Consider the following 22,208-nt stretch of genomic DNA (forward strand, 5'->3'; position numbering starts at 1 on the left):
AAGCACTCACAAACTTCTACAGATGCACAATCGAGAGCATCCTGGCGGGCTGTATCACCGCCTGGTATGGCAACTGCACCGCCCTCAACCGTAAGGCTCTCCAGAGGGTAGTGAGGTCTGCACAACGCATCACCGGGGGCAAACTACCTGCCCTCCAGGACACCTACACCACCCGATGTCACAGGAAGGCCATAAAGATCATCAAGGACATCAACCACCCGAGCCACTGCCTGTTCACCCCGCTATCATCCAGAAGGCGAGGTCAGTACAGGTGCATCAAAGCTGGGACCGAGAGACTGAAAAACAGCTTCTATCTCAAGGCCATCAGACTGTTAAACAGCCACCACTAACACTGAGTGGCTGCTGCCAACACACTGACACTGACTCAACTCCAGCCACTTTAATAATGGGAATTGATGGGAAATGATGTAAATATATCACTAGCCACTTTAAACAATGCTACCTTATATAAATGTTACTTACCCTACATTATTCATCTCATACGCATACGTATATACTGTACTCTATATCATCGACGGTATCCTTATGTAATACATGTATCACTAGCCACTTTAACTATGCCACTTTGTTTACATACTCATCTCATTTGTACATACTGTACCCGATACCATCTACTGTATCTTGCCTATGCTGCTCTGTACCATCACTCATTCATATATCCTTATGTACATATTCTTTATCCCCTTACACTGTGTACAAGACAGTAGTTTTGGAATTGTTAGTTAGATTACTTGTTATTACTGCATTGTCGGAACTAGAAGCACAAGCATTTCGCTACACTCGCATTAACATCTGCTAACCATGTGTATGTGACAAATAAAATTTGATTTGATTTGATTTGATTTATTCCTCCATCTAGTGGACTAAGTCTGACCAGGAGGACAGTGTTACACCCTATTCCTCCATCTAGTGGACTACTTCTGACCAGGAGGACAGTGTTACACCCTATTCCTCCATCTAGTGGACTAAGTCTGACACGGAGGACAGTGTTACACCCTATTCCTCCATCTAGTGGACTAAGTCTGACCAGCAGGACAGTGTTACACCCTATTCCTCCATCTAGTGGACTAAGTCTGACCAGGAGGACAGTGTTACACCCTATTCCTCCATCTAGTGGACTAAGTCTGACCAGCAGGACAGTGTTACACCCTATTCCTCCATCTAGTGGACTAAGTCTGACCAGCAGGACAGTGTTACACCCTATTCCTCCACCTAGTGGACAAAGTCTGACCAGCAGGACAGTGTTACACCCTATTCCTCCATCTAGTGGACTAAGTCTGACCAGGAGGACAGTGTTACACCCTATTCCTCCATCTAGTGGACTACTTCTGACCAGGAGGACAGTGTTACACCCTATTCCTCCATCTAGTGGACTAAGTCTGACCAGGAGGACAGTGTTACACCCTATTCCTCCATCTAGTGGACTAAGTCTGACCAGCAGGACAGTGTTACACCCTATTCCTCCATCTAGTGGACTAAGTCTGACCAGCAGGACAGTGTTACACCCTATTCCTCCATCTAGTGGACTAAGTCTGACCAGGAGGACAGTGTTACACCCTATTCCTCCATCTAGTGGACTAAGTCTGACCAGGAGGACAGTGTTACACCCTATTCCTCCATCTAGTGGACTAAGTCTGACCAGCAGGACAGTGTTACACCCTATTCCTCCATCTAGTGGACTACTTCTGACCAGGAGGACAGTGTTACACCCTATTCCTCCATCTAGTGGACTAAGTCTGACCAGGAGGACAGTGTTACACCCTATTCCTCCATCTAGTGGACTAAGTCTGACCAGGAGGACAGTGTTACACCCTATTCCTCCATCTAGTGGACTAAGTCTGACCAGCAGGACAGTGTTACACCCTATTCCTCCATCTAGTGGACTACTTCTGACCAGGAGGACAGTGTTACACCCTATTCCTCCATCTAGTGGACTAAGTCTGACCAGGAGGACAGTGTTACACCCTATTCCTCCATCTAGTGGACTAAGTCTGACCAGGAGGACAGTGTTACACCCTATTCCTCCATCTAGTGGACTAAGTCTGACCAGCAGGACAGTGTTACACCCTATTCCTCCATCTAGTGGACTACTTCCCAGTGAGCACGGTCCAATGCCTTTGTCCATTGATGTTGAAATGACGTTGAAATTTGGTCCGTCTGCCCTGGCTTTGATTTCAACAACCACAGACAACGTTTTCTGGTCACCTCTGTACACGCCTTAATTTCAACGTCCAAACACATCCGGTCCATTATGATTGGTTAAGATTTGGTCCGGTTCAGACCAATCAAATGTGGTCTTTATTTGGGGGGCGGAGCTCATTAGAATAATGTTCATTTCCAGATTTCCATTTTGGTAATTCAGCAGACGCTCTTATCCAGAGAGACTTTCAGTCAGAGCATTCAACTAAGGTAGATAAACAATCACATATCACAGTCAAAGCAAGGAAAAATGCACCTTGTTAAAATAAAGGTTACATTTCTTTTTTTTTAAGTCCTAAAGAGATTTACACAGTCATCAAAACGTCACCCCAGGGTAAGAATTACACGAAACACAGCCCTTATTCGAAGTGTTTCTAAAATCCCCTATGGGAAAAATGAATGGTGGAAAAATGATTGGAACCATTTCCCTGTTTGACCGCTAGGTTTTATGGGTATTATGACTCATAATGTGGTACTCTATACATCTTTTAGATGTAATTTTGCTCACGGGATTTTGACCAGGAGGACAGTGTGGTAGATACTCTAACTGTTTCGTCGTACTGCAATAACAAAACACACAAATTTTAAAGGTGAATTATAGAGTTCGCTCTGAAAGTGCTTTTGCTTGGCTTGTTTCTGTACAGACACACAGCACATGAACGTGTTTTTGGAATGATAAAGAGCAGAGCAGAAGTGAAACCAGCTACCTAGAGGTAAACAGGGACTGAGTGTAGAGTGTAACTCTTCTTACTTCCTCTTTTAGGTCGTGCCCCTCCTCCACAACAAACTCTGTCTGACCCCTTAATACCGAACAAACTGACATTTAGTTTGCCTCCAGACTGAAACAGGGAGGGACTACCTGAACTTGTCCAATAAGAAAGGCTTGTTTTTCCTTTTCCGTGTCAAAACGCTTTGCTACGGTATGCACTAATGAATGCCACCCAGTTGATTGGTCCAGTACCTGTTGCACACTGGAGTTGTCCAGGAAGGAGAGCAGGGATTGGCTATAGGAGCTGGAGGAGGTCTCATTGTTGACCACAGCCACCTGTATTTCTTTGGGGTCTCCTCCGATACACAGACACATCAGAGAGATCTGGATGACTGGCAGAAGGAACTGGAAACACAGGGACCTGGACAGATACCAGACATTGGGTCAAATACTATTGGAAATCTTTCATTTTCATTCTACTACTACTCCTCTTAGTCATCATCCTCTGCCTCCTCCTCATCATCATCCTCATTATCATCCTCACCACCACCATCATTAAAATCGTTATCATCCTCATAAACACCATCACCCTTCATCATCACCACCACCACCAAAATCACTATCACCATCACTACCACCACCATCATCATCCTCACCCTGGCATTCTCTTCATCCGCACCGTGGTCTTGATAATCAGAGCTGCGATGTTCCTCCACTTTGGCATCACATGCCTGACTCGTACCTTCCAGTCCGCTACACACACACACACACACACACACACACACACACACACACACACACACACACAGTTTAAGCAGCAATGTTCAGCAATGTTCAGCAGTGTTCGTCTACAGTGTAGTGTCCATTACAACCCTACATTTACCTGAGTATATACAGTGTAGTGTCCATTACAACCCTACATTTACCTGAGTATATACAGTGTAGTGTCCATACAACCCTACATTTACCTGAGTATATACAGTGTAGTGTCCATACAACCCTACATTTACCTGAGTATATACAGTAGTGTCCACACAACCCTACATTTACCTGAGTATATACAGTGTAGTGTCATACAACCCTACATTTACCTGAGTATATACAGTGTAGTGTCCATACAACCCTACATTTACCTGAGTATATACAGTGTAGTGTCCATACAACCCTACATTTACCTGAGTATATACAGTGTAGTGTCCATACAACCCTACATTTACCTGAGTATATACAGTATAGTGTCCATACAACCCTACATTTACCTGAGTATATACAGTGTAGTGTCCATACAACCCTACATTTACCTGAGTATATACAGTGTAGTGTCCATTACAACCCTACATTTACCTGAGTATATACAGTATAGTGTCATACAACCCTACATTTACCTGAGTATATACAGTGTAGTGTCCATACAACCCTACATTTACCTGAGTATATACAGTATAGTGTCCATACAACCCTACATTTACCTGAGTATATACAGTATAGTGTCCATACAACCCTACATTTACCTGAGTATATACAGTGTAGTGTCCATACAACCCTACATTTACCTGAGTATATACAGTATAGTGTCCATACAACCCTACATTTACCTGAGTATATACAGTGTAGTGTCCATACAACCCTACATTTACCTGAGTATATACAGTGTAGTGTCTATACAACCCTACATTTACCTGAGTATATACAGTGTAGTGTCTATACAACCCTACATTTACCTGAGTATTTGGGCAGCTCTTCTACTGGTCCCGATCCGGCTCCCAGGATTGGTAGACTCTCGTCCCGGCCGCTCTCGAATGATTGGCTGCTCTCTAGGACCCCGCCCAGAGGGGAGGTGCTGTGTTTGGAGCCCACCTGGTCTGAGGTCTCACACAGCTGCAGGAAGGCTTTCTCCAGGGTCTGCAGTGGGTGGATGGGGCAGTAGAGGAGATAGACAACACAGTCAAGGGTTTATATGATCAGTGGTCAACACAGAAAGCAGTCAACACAGAAAGCAGTCAACACAGTCAGACGTCTCACATAGCTGAAGGAGTCTACAGTGGGTGGGTGGATGGTAGGAGGCAATAGGGTCAATGTAGGGCTACTGTCAGCAGGACTGTTGTCTAGTGGTGATAAAGGGTTACTGTTGTCTAGCAGTGATAAAGGGTTACTGTTGTCTAGTGGTGATAAAGGGTTACTGTTGTCTAGTGGTGATAAAGGGTTACTGTCAGCAGGACTGTTGTCTAGTGGTGATAAAGGGTTACTGTTAGCAGGACTGTTGTCTAGTGGTGATAAAGGGTTACTGTTGTCTAGCAGTGATAAAGGGTTACTGTTGTCTAGCAGTGATAAAGGGTTACTGTTGTCTAGTGGTGATAAAGGGTTACTGTTGTCTAGTGGTGATAAAGGGTTACTGTTGTCTAGTGGTGATAAAGGGTTACTGTTGTCTAGTGGTGATAAAGGGTTACTGTTGTCTAGTGGTGATAAAGGGTTACTGTTAGCAGGACTGTTGTCTAGTGGTGATAAAGGGTTACTGTTAGCAGGAATGTTGTCTAGTGGTGATAAAGGGTTACTGTTGTCTAGTGGTGATAAAGGGTTACTGTTAGCAGGAATGTTGTCTAGTGGTGATAAAGGGTTACTGTTAGCAGGACTGTTGTCTAGTGGTGATAAAGGGTTACTGTTAGCAGGACTGTTGTCTAGTGGTGATAAAAGGTTACTGTTAGCAGGAATGTTGTCTAGTGGTGATAAAGGGTTACTGTTAGCAGGACTGTTGTCTAGTGGTGATAAAGGGTTACTGTTAGCAGGACTGTTGTCTAGTGGTGATAAAAGGTTACTGTTAGCAGGACTGTTGTCTAGTGGTGATAAAGGGTTACTGTTAGCAGGACTGTTGTCTAGTGGTGATAAAGGGTTACTGTTATCAGGACTGTTGTCTAGTGGTGATAAAGGGTTACTGTTAGCAGGACTGTTGTCTAGTGGTGATAAAGGGTTACTGTTAGCAGGACTGTTGTCTAGTGGTGATAAAGGGTTACCGTTAGCAGGACTGTTGTCTAGTGGTGATAAAGGGTTACTGTTGGCAGGACTGTTGTCTAGTGGTGATAAAGGGTTACTGTTGTCTAGTGGTGATAAAGGGTTACTGTTAGCAGGAATGTTGTCTAGTGGTGATAAAGGGTTACTGTTAGCAGGACTGTTGTCTAGTGGTGATAAAGGGTTACTGTTAGCAGGACTGTTGTCTAGTGGTGATAAAGGGTTACTGTTAGCAGGACTGTTGTCTAGTGGTGATAAAGGCTTACTGTTAGCAGGACTGTTGTCTAGTGGTGATAAAGGGTTACTGTTAGCAAGACTGTTGTCTAGTGGTGATAAAGGGTTACTGTTAGCAGGACTGTTGTCTAGTGGTGATAAAGGGTTACTGTTAGCAGGACTGTTGTCTAGTGGTGATAAAGGGTTACTGTTAGCAGGACTGTTGTCTAGTGGTGATAAAGGGTTAATGTTGGCAGGACTGTTGTCTAGTGGTGATAAAGGGTTACTGTTGTCTAGTGGTGATAAAGGGTTACTGTTAGCAGGACTGTTGTCTAGTGGTGATAAAGGGTTACTGTTGTCTAGTGGTGATAAAGGGTTACTGTTGTCTAGTGGTGATAAAGGTTACTGTTGTCTAGTGGTGATAAAGGGTTACTGTTAGCAGGACTGTTGTCTAGTGGTGATAAAGGGTTACTGTTAGCAGGACTGTTGTCTAGTGGTGATAAAGGGTTACTGTTAGCAGGACTGTTGTCTAGTGGTGATAAAGGGTTACTGTTAGCAGGACTGTTGTCTAGTGGTGATAAAGGCTTACTGTTAGCAGGACTGTTGTCTAGTGGTGATAAAGGGTTACTGTTAGCAAGACTGTTGTCTAGTGGTGATAAAGGGTTACTGTTAGCAGGAATGTTGTCTAGTGGTGATAAAGGGTTACTGTTAGCAGGACTGTTGTCTAGTGGTGATAAAGGGTTACTGTTAGCAGGACTGTTGTCTAGTGGTGATAAAGGGTTACTGTTAGCAGGACTGTTGTCTGGTGGTGATAAAGGGTTACTGTTAGCAGGACTGTTGTCTAGTGGTGATAAAGGCTTACTGTTAGCAGGACTGTTGTCTAGTGGTGATAAAGGGTTACTGTTAGCAAGACTGTTGTCTAGTGGTGATAAAGGGTTACTGTTAGCAGGACTGTTGTCTAGTGGTGATAAAGGGTTACTGTTAGCAGGACTGTTGTCTAGTGGTGATAAAGGGTTACTGTTAGCAGGACTGTTGTCTAGTGGTGATAAAGGGTTAATGTTGGCAGGACTGTTGTCTAGTGGTGATAAAGGGTTACTGTTGTCTAGTGGTGATAAAGGGTTACTGTTAGCAGGACTGTTGTCTAGTGGTGATAAAGGGTTACTGTTGTCTAGTGGTGATAAAGGTTACTGTTGTCTAGTGGTGATAAAGGGTTACTGTTAGCAGGACTGTTGTCTAGTGGTGATAAAGGGTTACTGTTAGCAGGACTGTTGTCTAGTGGTGATAAAGGGTTACTGTTAGCAGGACTGTTGTCTAGTGGTGATAAAGGGTTACTGTTAGCGGGACTGTTGTCTAGTGGTGATAAAGGGTTACTGTTGGCAGGACTGTTGTCTAGTGGTGATAAAGGGTTACTGTTGTCTAGTGGTGATGAAGGGTTACTGACAGCAGGACTGTTGTCTAGTGGTGATAAAGGGTTACTGTTAGCAGGACTGTTGTCTAGTGGTGATAAAGGCTTACTGTTAGCAGGACTGTTGTCTAGTGGTGATAAAGGGTTACTGTTAGCAAGACTGTTGTCTAGTGGTGATAAAGGGTTACTGTTAGCAGGACTGTTGTCTAGTGGTGATAAAGGGTTACTGTTAGCAGGACTGTTGTCTAGTGGTGATAAAGGGTTACTGTTAGCAGGACTGTTGTCTAGTGGTGATAAAGGGTTAATGTTGGCAGGACTGTTGTCTAGTGGTGATAAAGGGTTACTGTTGTCTAGTGGTGATAAAGGGTTACTGTTAGCAGGACTGTTGTCTAGTGGTGATAAAGGGTTACTGTTGTCTAGTGGTGATAAAGGTTACTGTTGTCTAGTGGTGATAAAGGGTTACTGTTAGCAGGACTGTTGTCTAGTGGTGATAAAGGGTTACTGTTAGCAGGACTGTTGTCTAGTGGTGATAAAGGGTTACTGTTAGCAGGACTGTTGTCTAGTGGTGATAAAGGGTTACTGTTGGCAGGACTGTTGTCTAGTGGTGATAAAGGGTTACTGTTGTCTAGTGGTGATAAAAGGTTACTGTTAGCAGGACTGTTGTCTAGTGGTGATAAAGGCTTACTGTTGTCTAGTGGTGATAAAGGTTACTGTTGTCTAGTGGTGATAAAGGGTTACTGTTAGCGGGACTGTTGTCTAGTGGTGATAAAGGGTTACTGTTGGCAGGACTGTTGTCTAGTGGTGATAAAGGGTTACTGTTAGCAGGACTGTTGTCTAGTGGTGATAAAGGGTTACTGTTAGCAGGACTGTTGTCTAGTGGTGATAAAGGGTTACTGTTAGCAGGACTGTTGTCTAGTGGTGATAAAGGGTTACTGTTAGCAGGACTGTTGTCTAGTGGTGATAAAGGGTTACTGTTAGCAGGACTGTTGTCTAGTGGTGATAAAGGGTTACTGTTAGCAGGACTGTTGTCTAGTGGTGATAAAGGGTTACTGTTGGCAGGACTGTTGTCTAGTGGTGATAAAGGGTTACTGTTGTCTAGTGGTGATAAAGGGTTACTGTTAGCAGGACTGTTGTCTAGTGGTGATAAAGGGTTACTGTTGTATAGTGGTGATAAAGGTTACTGTTGTCTAGTGGTGATAAAGGGTTACTGTTAGCAGGACTGTTGTCTAGTGGTGATAAAGGGTTACTGTTAGCAGGACTGTTGTCTAGTGGTGATAAAGGGTTACTGTTAGCAGGACTGTTGTCTAGTGGTGATAAAGGGTTACTGTTAGCAGGACTGTTGTCTAGTGGTGATAAAGGGTTACTGTTGTCTAGTGGTGATAAAGGGTTACTGTTAGCAGGACTGTTGTCTAGTGGTGATAAAGGGTTACTGTTGTCTAGTGGTGATAAAGGTTACTGTTGTCTAGTGGTGATAAAGGGTTACTGTTGGCAGGACTGTTGTCTAGTGGTGATAAAGGGTTACTGTTGTCTAGTGGTGATGAAGGGTTACTGACAGCAGGACTGTTGTCTAGTGGTGATAAAGGGTTACTGTTGTCTAGTGGTGATAAAGGGTTACTGTTGTCTAGTGGTGATAAAGGGTTACTGACAGCAGGACTGTTGTCTAGTGGTGATAAAGGGTTACTGTTAACAGGACTGTTGTCTAGTGGTGATAAAGGGTTACTGTTGTCTAGTGGTGATAAAGAGTTACTGTTGTCTAGCAGTGATAAAGAGTTACTGTTATCTAGTGGTGATAAAGAGTTACTGACAGCAGGACTGTTGTTTAGTGGTGATAAAGGGTTACTGTTAGCAGGACTGTTGTCTAGTGGTGATAAAGGGTTACTGTTGTCTAGCAGTGATAAAGAGTTACTGACAGCAGGACTGTTGTCTAGTGGTGATAAAGGGTTACTGTTGTCTAGCAGTGATAAAGAGTTACTGACAGCAGGACTGTTGTTTAGTGGTGATAAAGGGTTACTGACAGCAGGACTGTTGTCTAGTGGTGATAAAGGGTTACTGTTGTCTAGTGGTGATAAAGTGTTGCTGTTAGCAGGACTGTTGTCTAGTGGTGATAAAGGGTTACTGTTAGCAGGACTGTTGTCTAGTGGTGATAAAGGGTTACTGTTAGCAGGACTGTTGTCTAGTGGTGATAAAGGGTTACTGTTAGCAGGACTGTTGTCTAGTGGTGATAAAGGGTTACTGTTGGCAGGACTGTTGTCTAGTGGTGATAAAGGGTTACTGTTGTCTAGTGGTGATAAAAGGTTACTGTTAGCAGGACTGTTGTCTAGTGGTGATAAAGGGTTACTGTTGTCTAGTGGTGATAAAGGTTACTGTTGTCTAGTGGTGATAAAGGGTTACTGTTAGCGGGACTGTTGTCTAGTGGTGATAAAGGGTTACTGTTGGCAGGACTGTTGTCTAGTGGTGATAAAGGGTTACTGTTAGCAGGACTGTTGTCTAGTGGTGATAAAGGGTTACTGTTAGCAGGACTGTTGTCTAGTGGTGATAAAGGGTTACTGTTAGCAGGACTGTTGTCTAGTGGTGATAAAGGGTTACTGTTAGCAGGACTGTTGTCTAGTGGTGATAAAGGGCTACTGTTAGCAGGACTGTTGTCTAGTGGTGATAAAGGGTTACTGTTAGCAGGACTGTTGTCTAGTGGTGATAAAGGGTTACTGTTGGCAGGACTGTTGTCTAGTGGTGATAAAGGGTTACTGTTGTCTAGTGGTGATAAAGGGTTACTGTTAGCAGGACTGTTGTCTAGTGGTGATAAAGGGTTACTGTTGTCTAGTGGTGATAAAGGTTACTGTTGTCTAGTGGTGATAAAGGGTTACTGTTAGCAGGACTGTTGTCTAGTGGTGATAAAGGGTTACTGTTAGCAGGACTGTTGTCTAGTGGTGATAAAGGGTTACTGTTAGCAGGACTGTTGTCTAGTGGTGATAAAGGGTTACTGTTAGCAGGACTGTTGTCTAGTGGTGATAAAGGGTTACTGTTGTCTAGTGGTGATAAAGGGTTACTGTTAGCAGGACTGTTGTCTAGTGGTGATAAAGGGTTACTGTTGTCTAGTGGTGATAAAGGTTACTGTTGTCTAGTGGTGATAAAGGGTTACTGTTAGCGGGACTGTTGTCTAGTGGTGATAAAGGGTTACTGTTGGCAGGACTGTTGTCTAGTGGTGATAAAGGGTTACTGTTGTCTAGTGGTGATGAAGGGTTACTGACAGCAGGACTGTTGTCTAGTGGTGATAAAGGGTTACTGTTGTCTAGTGGTGATAAAGGGTTACTGTTGTCTAGTGGTGATAAAGGGTTACTGACAGCAGGACTGTTGTCTAGTGGTGATAAAGGGTTACTGTTGTCTAGCAGTGATAAAGAGTTACTGTTATCTAGTGGTGATAAAGAGTTACTGACAGCAGGACTGTTGTTTAGTGGTGATAAAGGGTTACTGTTAGCAGGACTGTTGTCTAGTGGTGATAAAGGGTTACTGTTGTCTAGCAGTGATAAAGAGTTACTGACAGCAGGACTGTTGTCTAGTGGTGATAAAGGGTTACTGTTGTCTAGCAGTGATAAAGAGTTACTGACAGCAGGACTGTTGTATAGTGGTGATAAAGGGTTACTGACAGCAGGACTGTTGTCTAGTGGTGATAAAGGGTTACTGTTGTCTAGTGGTGATAAAGTGTTGCTGTTAGCAGGACTGTTGTCTAGTGGTGATAAAGGGTTACTGTTGTCTAGTGTGATAAAGGGTTACTGTTGTCTAGTGGTGATAAAGGGTTACTGTTGTCTAGTGGTGATAAAGGGTTACTGTTGTCTAGTGGTGATAAAGGGTTACTGTTTTCTAGTGGTGATAAAGGGTTACTGTTGTCTCGTGGTGATAAAGGGCTACTGTTGTCTCGAGGTGAAAAAGGGTTACTGTTAACAGGACTGTTGTCTAGTGGTGATAAAGGGTTACTGTTGTCTAGTGGTGATAAAGGGTTACTGTTGTCTAGCAGTGATAAAGGGTTACTGTCAGCAGGACTGTTGTCTAGTGGTGATAAAGGGTTACTGTAGTCTAGTGGTGATAAAGGGTTACTGTTAACAGGACTGTTGTCTAGTGGTGATAAAGGGTTACTGTAGTCTAGTGGTGATAAAGGGTTACTGTTGTCTAGCAGTGATTAAGGGTTACTGTCAGCAGGACTGTTGTCTAGTGTGATAAAGGGTTACTGTTGTCTAGTGGTGATAAAGGGTTACTGTAGTCTAGTGGTGATAAAGGGTTACTGTTAACAGGACTGTTGTCTAGTGGTGATAAAGGGTTACTGTTAGCAGGACTGTTGTCTAGTGGTGATAAAGCGTTACTGTCGTCTAGTGGTGATAAAGGGTTACTGTTAACAGACCGAAAAAATAAACTGGACACAAAGGCAACAGTCAAGAGTTAAAATGGTAAGTCATCAACACTGTTTGGGGTCAACACTGTTAGTCGTCACCATCGTTAACATTTCACAAAGCTAACAACCCTATTAGCCAACAAAAATGCTAGACTTCAACACTGATAGATGTCAATTCTATTAGTAATCCACTCCGTCAGTAGTCCACTCCGTCAGCAGTCCACTCCGTCAGCAGTCAACTCTGTCAGTAGTCCACTCTGTCAGCAGTCCACTCCGTCAGCAGTCCACTCCGTCAGCAGTGAACTCTGTCAGTAGTCCACTCCTTCAGCAGTCCACTCCGTCAGCAGTCAACTCTGTCAGTAGTCCACTCTGTCAGTAGTCCACTCCGTCAGTAGTCCACTCCGTCCACCCCGTCAGCAGTCCAATCCGTCAGCAGTCCACTCCGTCAGCAGTCAACTCTGTCAGCAGTCAACTCTGTCAGTAGTCCACTCTGTCAGTAGTCCACTCCGTCAGCAGTCCACTCTGTCAGCAGTCCACTCTGTCAGCAGTCCACTCTGTCAGCAGTCCACTCCATCAGCAGTCAACTCTGTCAGTAGTCCACTCCGTCAGCAGTCAACTCTGTCAGTAGTCCACCCCGTCAGTAGTCCACTCTGTCAGCAGTCCACTCCGTCAGCAGTCAACTCTGTCAGTAGTCCACTCCGTCAGCAGTCCACTCCGTCAGTAGTCCACTCTGTCAGTAGTCCACTCCGTCAGTAGTCCACTCCGTCCACCCCGTCAGCAGTCCAATCCGTCAGCAGTCCACTCCGTCAGCAGTCCACTCCGTCCACCCCGTCAGCAGTCCACTCTGTCAGTAGTCCACTCCGTCAGCAGTCCACTCCGTCAGCAGTCCACTCCGTCAGCAGTCCACTCCGTCAGTAGTCCAGTCTGTCAGCAGTCCACTCCGTCAGCAGTCAACTCTGTCAGTAGTCCACTCCTTCAGCAGTCCACTCCGTCAGCAGTCAACTCTGTCAACAGTCCACTCTGTCAGTAGTCCACTCCGTCAGTAGTCCACTCCGTCCACCCCGTCAGCAGTCCAATCCGTCAGCAGTCCACTCCGTCAGCAGTCAACTCTGTCAGTAGTCCACTCTGTCAGTAGTCCACTCCGTCAGCAGTCCACTCTGTCAGTAGTCCACTCTGTCAGTAGTCCACTCCGTCAGTAGTCCACTCCGTCCACCCCGTCAGCAGTCCAATCCGTCAGCAGTCCACTCCGTCAGCAGTCAACTCCGTCAGCAGTCAACTCTGTCAGCAGTCAACTCTGTCAGTAGTCCACTCCGTCAGCAGTCCACTCTGTCAGTAGTCCACTCTGTCAGTAGTCCAATCCGTCAGTAGTCCACTCCGTCCACCCCGTCAGCAGTCCAATCCGTCAGCAGTCCACTCCGTCCACCCCGTCAGCAGTCCACTCTGTCAGTAGTCCACTCCGTCAGCAGTCCACTCTGTCAATAGTCCACTCCGTCAGCAGTCCACTCCGTCAGCAGTCCAATCTGTCAGCAGTCCACTACGTCCACCCCGTCAGCAGTCCACTCTGTCAGCAGTCCACTCTGTCAGCAGTCCAATCTGTCAGCAGTCCACCCCGTCAGCAGTCCACTCCGTCAGCAGTCCACTCCGTCCACCCCGTCAGCAGTCCACTCTGTCAACAGTCCACTCCGTCAGCAGTCCACTCAGTCCACTCCGTCAGCAGTCCACTCCATCCACCCCGTCAGTAGTCCACCCCGTCAGCAGTCCACTCCGATAGTAGTCCACTCTGTCAGCAGTCCACTCAGTCCACTCCGTCAGCAGTCCACTCCATCCACCCCGTCAGCAGTCCACTCTGTCAGTAGTCCAACCTGTCAGCAGTCCACTCCGTCAGCAGTCCACTCCGTCAGCAGTCAACTCTGTCAGTAGTCCACTCCGTCAGCAGTCCACTCTGTCAGCAGACAACTCTGTCAGTAGTCCACCCCGATTGCAGTCCACTCCGTCAGCAGTCAACTCTGTCAGTAGTCCACTCCGTCAGCAGTCAACTCAGTCCACTCTGTCAGTAGTCCACTCTGTCAGCAGTCCAATCTGTCAGCAGTCCACTCCGTCAGCAATCAACTCTGTCAGTAGTCCACTCCGTCAGTAGTCCACTCTGTCAGCAGTCCACTCTGTCAGCAGTCCACTCCGTCAGCAGTCAACTCTGTCAGTAGTCGACTCCGTCAGTAGTCCACTCCGTCAGCAGTCAACTCCGTCAGCAGTCCACTCTGTCAGCAGTCCACTCCGTCAGCAGTCCACTCCGTCAGCAGTCCACTCCGTCAGCAGTCCAATCCGTCAGCAGTCCAATCTGTCAGCATTCTACTCTGTCAGTAGTCCACTCCTTCAGCAGTCCACTCTGTCAGCAGTCCACTCTGTCAGCAGTCCACTCTGTCAGTAGTCCACTCCTTCAGCAGTCCACCCCGTCAGCAGTCGACTCCGTCAGCAGTCCACTCTGTCAGTAGTCTACTCCGTCAGCAGTCCACTCTGTCAGTAGTCTACTCCGTCAGCAGTCCACTCTGTCAGCAGTCCACTCTGTCAGTAGTCCACGCCGTCAGCAGTCCACTCCGTCAGCAGTCCACTCCGTCAGCAGTCCACTCCGTCAGCAGTCAACTCTGTCAGTAGTCCACTCCGTCAGTAGTCCACTCCGTCAGCAGTCAACTCTGTCAGCAGTACACTCTGTCAGCAGTCCACTCCGTCAGCAGTCCACTCCGTCAGCAGTCCAATCTGTCAGCAGTCCAATCTGTCAGCATTCCACTCTGTCAGTAGTCCACTCCTTCAGCAGTCCACTCTGTCAGCAGTCCACTCTGTCAGCAGTCCACTCTGTCAGTAGTCCACTCCTTCAGCAGTCCACTCCGTCAGCAGTCGACTCCGTCAGCAGTCAACTCTGTCAGCAGTCAACTCTGTCAGTAGTCCACTCCGTCAGTAGTCCACTCCGTCAGCAGTCAACTCTGTCAGCAGTACACTCTGTCAGCAGTCCACTCCGTCAGCAGTCCACTCCGTCAGCAGTCCAATCTGTCAGCAATCCAATCTGTCAGCATTCCACTCTGTCAGTAGTCCACTCCTTCAGCAGTCCACTCTGTCAGCAGTCCACTCTGTCAGTAGTCCACTCCTTCAGCAGTCCACTCTGTCAGTAGTCTACTCCGTCAGCAGTCCACTCTGTCAGCAGTCCACTCTGTCAGTAGTCCATGCCGTCAGCAGTCCACTCCGTCAGCAGTCCACTCCGTCAGCAGTCCACTCTGTCAGCAGTCCACTCCGTCAGCAGTCCACTCCGTCAGCAGTCCACTCCGTCAGCAGTCCAATCTGTCAGCAGTCCAATCTGTCAGCAGTCCACTCCGTCAGCAGTCCACTCCGTCAGCAGTCCACTCCGTCAGCAGTCCACTCTGTCAGTAGTCCATGCCGTCAGCAGTCCACTCCGTCAGCAGTCCACTCCGTCAGCAGTCCACTCCGTCAGCAGTCCACTCTGTCAGCAGTCCACTCTGTCAGCAGTCCACTCCGTCAGTAGTCCACTCCGTCAGTAGCCCACTCTGTCAGCAGTCCACTCTGTCAGCAGTCCACTCCGTCAGCAGTCCACTCCGTCAGCAGTCCGCTCCGTCAGCAGTCAACTCTGTCAGTAGTCCACTCCGTCAGTAGTCCACTCTGTCAGCAGTCCACTCTGTCAGCAGTCCACTCCGTCAGCAGTCAACTCTGTCAGCAGTCCACTCTGTCAGCAGTCCACTCCGTCAGCAGTCCACTCCGTCAGCAGTCCACTCTGTCAGTAGTCCACTCTGTCAGTAGTCCACTCCGTCAGTAGTCCACTCCTTCCACCCCGTCAGCAGTCCAATCCGTCAGCAGTCCACTCCGTCAGCAGTCAACTCCGTCAGCAGTCAACTCTGTCAGTAGTCCACTCTGTCAGTAGTCCACTCCGTCAGCAGTCCACTCTGTCAGTAGTCCACTCTGTCAGTAGTCCACTCCGTCAGTAGTCCACTCCATCCACCCCGTCAGCAGTCCAATCCGTCAGCAGTCCACTCCGTCAGCAGTCAACTCCGTCAGCAGTCAACTCTGTCAGCAGTCAACTCTGTCAGTAGTCCACTCCGTCAGCAGTCCACTCTGTCAGTAGTCCACTCTGTCAGTAGTCCAATCCGTCAGTAGTCCACTCCGTCCACCCCGTCAGCAGTCCAATCCGTCAGCAGTCCACTCCGTCAGCAGTCCACTCCGTCCACCCCGTCAGCAGTCCACTCTGTCAGTAGTCCACTCCGTCAGCAGTCCACTCTGTCAATAGTCCACTCCGTCAGCAGTCCACTCCGTCAGCAGTCCAATCTGTCAGCAGTCCACTACGTCCACCCCGTCAGCAGTCCACTCTGTCAGCAGTCCACTCTGTCAGCAGTCCAATCTGTCAGCAGTCCACCCCGTCAGCAGTCCACTCCGTCAGCAGTCCACTCCGTCCACCCCGTCAGCAGTCCACTCTGTCAACAGTCCACTCCGTCAGCAGTCCACTCAGTCCACTCCGTCAGCAGTCCACTCCATCCACCCCGTCAGCAGTCCACTCTGTCAGTAGTCCACCCCGTCAGCAGTCCACTCCGTCAGTAGTCCACTCTGTCAGCAGTCCACTCAGTCCACTCCGTCAGCAGTCCACTCCATCCACCCCGTCAGCAGTCCACTCTGTCAGTAGTCCAACCTGTCAGCAGTCCACTCCGTCAGCAGTCCACTCCGTCAGCAGTCAACTCTGTCAGTAGTCCACTCCGTCAGCAGTCCACTCTGTCAGCAGACAACTCTGTCAGTAGTCCACCCCGATTGCAGTCCACTCCGTCAGCAGTCAACTCTGTCAGTAGTCCACTCCGTCAGCAGTCAACTCAGTCCACTCTGTCAGTAGTCCACTCTGTCAGCAGTCCAATCTGTCAGCAGTCCACTCCGTCAGCAATCAACTCTGTCAGTAGTCCACTCCGTCAGTAGTCCACTCTGTCAGCAGTCCACTCTGTCAGCAGTCCACTCCGTCAGCAGTCAACTCTGTCAGTAGTCGACTCCGTCAGTAGTCCACTCCGTCAGCAGTCAACTCCGTCAGCAGTCCACTCTGTCAGCAGTCCACTCCGTCAGCAGTCCACTCCGTCAGCAGTCCACTCCGTCAGCAGTCCAATCCGTCAGCAGTCCAATCTGTCAGCATTCCACTCTGTCAGTAGTCCACTCCTTCAGCAGTCCACTCTGTCAGCAGTCCACTCTGTCAGCAGTCCACTCTGTCAGTAGTCCACTCCTTCAGCAGTCCACCCCGTCAGCAGTCGACTCCGTCAGCAGTCCACTCTGTCAGTAGTCTACTCCGTCAGCAGTCCACTCTGTCAGTAGTCTACTCCGTCAGCAGTCCACTCTGTCAGCAGTCCACTCTGTCAGTAGTCCACGCCGTCAGCAGTCCACTCCGTCAGCAGTCCACTCCGTCAGCAGTCCACTCCGTCAGCAGTCAACTCTGTCAGTAGTCCACTCCGTCAGTAGTCCACTCCGTCAGCAGTCAACTCTGTCAGCAGTACACTCTGTCAGCAGTCCACTCCGTCAGCAGTCCACTCCGTCAGCAGTCCAATCTGTCAGCAGTCCAATCTGTCAGCATTCCACTCTGTCAGTAGTCCACTCCTTCAGCAGTCCACTCTGTCAGCAGTCCACTCTGTCAGCAGTCCACTCTGTCAGTAGTCCACTCCTTCAGCAGTCCACCCCGTCAGCAGTCGACTCCGTCAGCAGTCAACTCTGTCAGCAGTCAACTCTGTCAGTAGTCCACTCCGTCAGTAGTCCACTCCGTCAGCAGTCAACTCTGTCAGCAGTACACTCTGTCAGCAGTCCACTCCGTCAGCAGTCCACTCCGTCAGCAGTCCAATCTGTCAGCAGTCCAATCTGTCAGCATTCCACTCTGTCAGTAGTCCACTCCTTCAGCAGTCCACTCTGTCAGCAGTCCACTCTGTCAGTAGACCACTCCTTCAGCAGTCCACCCCGTCAGCAGTCGACTCCGTCAGCAGTCCACTCTGTCAGCAGTCCACTCTGTCAGTAGTCCACTCCTTCAGCAGTCCACCCCGTCAGCAGTCGACTCCGTCAGCAGTCCACCCCGTCAGTAGTCCACTCCTTCAGCAGTCCACCCCGTCAGCAGTCGACTCCGTCAGCAGTCAACTCTGTCAGCAGTCAACTCTGTCAGTAGTCCACTCCGTCAGTAGTCCACTCCGTCAGCAGTCAACTCTGTCAGCAGTACACTCTGTCAGCAGTCCACTCCGTCAGCAGTCCACTCCGTCAGCAGTCCAATCTGTCAGCAATCCAATCTGTCAGCATTCCACTCTGTCAGTAGTCCACTCCTTCAGCAGTCCACTCTGTCAGCAGTCCACTCTGTCAGTAGTCCACTCCTTCAGCAGTCCACTCTGTCAGTAGTCTACTCCGTCAGCAGTCCACTCTGTCAGCAGTCCACTCTGTCAGTAGTCCATGCCGTCAGCAGTCCACTCCGTCAGCAGTCCACTCCGTCAGCAATCCACTCTGTCAGCAGTCCACTCCGTCAGCAGTCCACTCCGTCAGCAGTCCACTCCGTCAGCAGTCCAATCTGTCAGCAGTCCAATCTGTCAGCAGTCCACTCCGTCAGCAGTCCACTCCGTCAGCAGTCCACTCTGTCAGTAGTCCATGCCGTCAGCAGTCCACTCCGTCAGCAGTCCACTCCGTCAGCAGTCCACTCCGTCAGCAGTCCACTCTGTCAGCAGTCCACTCTGTCAGCAGTCCACTCCGTCAGTAGTCCACTCCGTCAGTAGCCCACTCTGTCAGCAGTCCACTCTGTCAGCAGTCCACTCCGTCAGCAGTCCACTCCGTCAGCAGTCCACTCCGTCAGCAGTCAACTCTGTCAGTAGTCCACTCCGTCAGTAGTCCACTCTGTCAGCAGTCCACTCTGTCAGCAGTCCACTCCGTCAGCAGTCAACTCTGTCAGCAGTCCACTCTGTCAGCAGTCCACTCCGTCAGCAGTCCACTCCGTCAGCAGTCCACTCTGTCAGTAGTCCACTCTGTCAGTAGTCCACTCCGTCAGTAGTCCACTCCTTCCACCCCGTCAGCAGTCCAATCCGTCAGCAGTCCACTCCGTCAGCAGTCAACTCCGTCAGCAGTCAACTCTGTCAGTAGTCCACTCTGTCAGTAGTCCACTCCGTCAGCAGTCCACTCTGTCAGTAGTCCACTCTGTCAGTAGTCCACTCCGTCAGTAGTCCACTCCATCCACCCCGTCAGCAGTCCAATCCGTCAGCAGTCCACTCCGTCAGCAGTCAACTCCGTCAGCAGTCAACTCTGTCAGCAGTCAACTCTGTCAGTAGTCCACTCCGTCAGCAGTCCACTCTGTCAGTAGTCCACTCTGTCAGTAGTCCAATCCGTCAGTAGTCCACTCCGTCCACCCCGTCAGCAGTCCAATCCGTCAGCAGTCCACTCCGTCAGCAGTCCACTCCGTCCACCCCGTCAGCAGTCCACTCTGTCAGTAGTCCACTCCGTCAGCAGTCCACTCTGTCAATAGTCCACTCCGTCAGCAGTCCACTCCGTCAGCAGTCCAATCTGTCAGCAGTCCACTACGTCCACCCCGTCAGCAGTCCACTCTGTCAGCAGTCCACCCCGTCAGCAGTCCACTCCGTCAGCAGTCCACTCCGTCCACCCCGTCAGCAGTCCACTCTGTCAACAGTCCACTCCGTCAGCAGTCCACTCAGTCCACTCCGTCAGCAGTCCACTCCATCCACCCCGTCAGCAGTCCACTCTGTCAGCAGTCCACCCCGTCAGCAGTCCACTCCGTCAGTAGTCCACTCTGTCAGCAGTCCACTCAGTCCACTCCGTCAGCAGTCCACTCCATCCACCCCGTCAGCAGTCCACTCTGTCAGTAGTCCAACCTGTCAGCAGTCCACTCCGTCAGCAGTCCACTCCGTCAGCAGTCAACTCTGTCAGTAGTCCACTCCGTCAGCAGTCCACTCTGTCAGCAGACAACTCTGTCAGTAGTCCACCCCGATTGCAGTCCACTCCGTCAGCAGTCAACTCTGTCAGTAGTCCACTCCGTCAGCAGTCAACTCAGTCCACTCTGTCAGTAGTCCACTCTGTCAGCAGTCCAATCTGTCAGCAGTCCACTCCGTCAGCAATCAACTCTGTCAGTAGTCCACTCCGTCAGTAGTCCACTCTGTCAGCAGTCCACTCTGTCAGCAGTCCACTCCGTCAGCAGTCAACTCTGTCAGTAGTCGACTCCGTCAGTAGTCCACTCCGTCAGCAGTCAACTCCGTCAGCAGTCCACTCTGTCAGCAGTCCACTCCGTCAGCAGTCCACTCCGTCAGCAGTCCACTCCGTCAGCAGTCCACTCCGTCAGCAGTCCAATCTGTCAGCATTCCACTCTGTCAGTAGTCCACTCCTTCAGCAGTCCACTCTGTCAGCAGTCCACTCTGTCAGCAGTCCACTCTGTCAGTAGTCCACTCCTTCAGCAGTCCACCCCGTCAGCAGTCGACTCCGTCAGCAGTCCACTCTGTCAGTAGTCTACTCCGTCAGCAGTCCACTCTGTCAGTAGTCTACTCCGTCAGCAGTCCACTCTGTCAGCAGTCCACTCTGTCAGTAGTCCACGCCGTCAGCAGTCCACTCCGTCAGCAGTCCACTCCGTCAGCAGTCCACTCCGTCAGCAGTCAACTCTGTCAGTAGTCCACTCCGTCAGTAGTCCACTCCGTCAGCAGTCAACTCTGTCAGCAGTACACTCTGTCAGCAGTCCACTCCGTCAGCAGTCCACTCCGTCAGCAGTCCAATCTGTCAGCAGACCAATCTGTCAGCATTCCACTCTGTCAGTAGTCCACTCCTTCAGCAGTCCACTCTGTCAGCAGTCCACTCTGTCAGCAGTCCACTCTGTCAGTAGTCCACTCCTTCAGCAGTCCACCCCGTCAGCAGTCGACTCCGTCAGCAGTCAACTCTGTCAGCAGTCAACTCTGTCAGTAGTCCACTCCGTCAGTAGTCCACTCCGTCAGCAGTCAACTCTGTCAGCAGTACACTCTGTCAGCAGTCCACTCCGTCAGCAGTCCACTCCGTCAGCAGTCCAATCTGTCAGCAGTCCAATCTGTCAGCATTCCACTCTGTCAGTAGTCCACTCCTTCAGCAGTCCACTCTGTCAGCAGTCCACTCTGTCAGTAGTCCACTCCTTCAGCAGTCCACCCCGTCAGCAGTCGACTCCGTCAGCAGTCCACTCTGTCAGTAGTCTACTCCGTCAGCAGTCCACTCTGTCAGTAGTCTACTCCGTCAGCAGTCCACTCTGTCAGCAGTCCACTCTGTCAGTAGTCCATGCCGTCAGCAGTCCACTCCGTCAGCAGTCCACTCCGTCAGCAGTCCACTCCGTCAGCAGTCCACTCTGTCAGCAGTCCACTCCGTCAGCAGTCCACCCCGTCAGCAGTCCAATCTGTCAGCAGTCCAATCTGTCAGCAGTCCACTCCGTCAGCAGTCCACTCCGTCAGCAGTCCACTCCGTCAGCAGTCCACTCTGTCAGTAGTCCATGCCGTCAGCAGTCCACTCCGTCAGCAGTCCACTCCGTCAGCAGTCCACTCTGTCAGCAGTCCACTCCGTCAGTAGTCCACTCCGTCAGTAGCCCACTCTGTCAGCAGTCCACTCTGTCAGCAGTCCACTCCGTCAGCAGTCAACTCTGTCAGTAGTCCACTCCGTCAGCAGTCAACTCTGTCAGCAGTCCACTCTGTCAGCAGTCCACTCCGTCAGCAGTCCACTCCGTCAGCAGTCAACTGTCAGTAGTCCACTCCGTCAGTAGTCCACTCTGTCAGCAGTCCACTCTGTCAGCAGTCCACTCCGTCAGCAGTCAACTCTGTCAGCAGTCCACTCTGTCAGCAGTCCACTCCGTCAGCAGTCCACTCCGTCAGCAGTCCACTCCGTCAGCAGTCCAATCTGTCAGCAGTCCAATCTGTCAGCATTCCACTCTGTCAGTAGTCCACTCCTTCAGCAGTCCACTCTGTCAGCAGTCCACTCTGTCAGCAGTCCACTCTGTCAGCAGTCCACTCTGTCAGTAGTCCACTCCTTCAGCAGTCCACCCCGTCAGCAGTCGACTCCGTCAGCAGTCCACTCTGTCAGTAGTCTACTCCGTCAGCAGTCCACTCTGTCAGTAGTCTACTCCGTCAGCAGTCCACTCTGTCAGCAGTCCACTCCGTCAGCAGTCCACTCTGTCAGTAGTCTACTCCGTCAGCAGTCCACTCTGTCAGTAGTCTACTCCGTCAGCAGTCTACTCTGTCAGCAGTCCACTCTGTCAGTAGTCTACTCCGTCAGCAGTCCACTCT

At 49.4% G+C, this 22,208-nt stretch overlaps 1 protein-coding gene across 3 annotated transcripts in view; it reads right to left on the minus strand.

The window, feature by feature from the left end:
- The window catches only part of LOC139413633 (ABC transporter G family member 20-like), a 66,407-nt gene that overhangs the window by 24,237 nt on the left and 19,962 nt on the right, over positions 1 to 22,208 (minus strand). For all 3 annotated transcript variants that reach the window (XM_071161254.1, XM_071161245.1, XM_071161263.1), the window contains exons 8-10: positions 4,651 to 4,831; positions 3,586 to 3,682; positions 3,182 to 3,350 (exon numbers count right to left, since the gene is read on the minus strand). In XM_071161254.1, the coding sequence (XP_071017355.1) occupies positions 3,182 to 3,350; positions 3,586 to 3,682; positions 4,651 to 4,831 (447 nt within the window). The remainder of the gene's footprint in view (positions 1 to 3,181; positions 3,351 to 3,585; positions 3,683 to 4,650; positions 4,832 to 22,208) is intronic.

The sequence above is a fragment of the Oncorhynchus clarkii genome, chromosome 1, assembly GCF_045791955.1.
Source record: "Oncorhynchus clarkii lewisi isolate Uvic-CL-2024 chromosome 1, UVic_Ocla_1.0, whole genome shotgun sequence".
Lineage (NCBI taxonomy): Eukaryota > Metazoa > Chordata > Actinopteri > Salmoniformes > Salmonidae > Oncorhynchus > Oncorhynchus clarkii.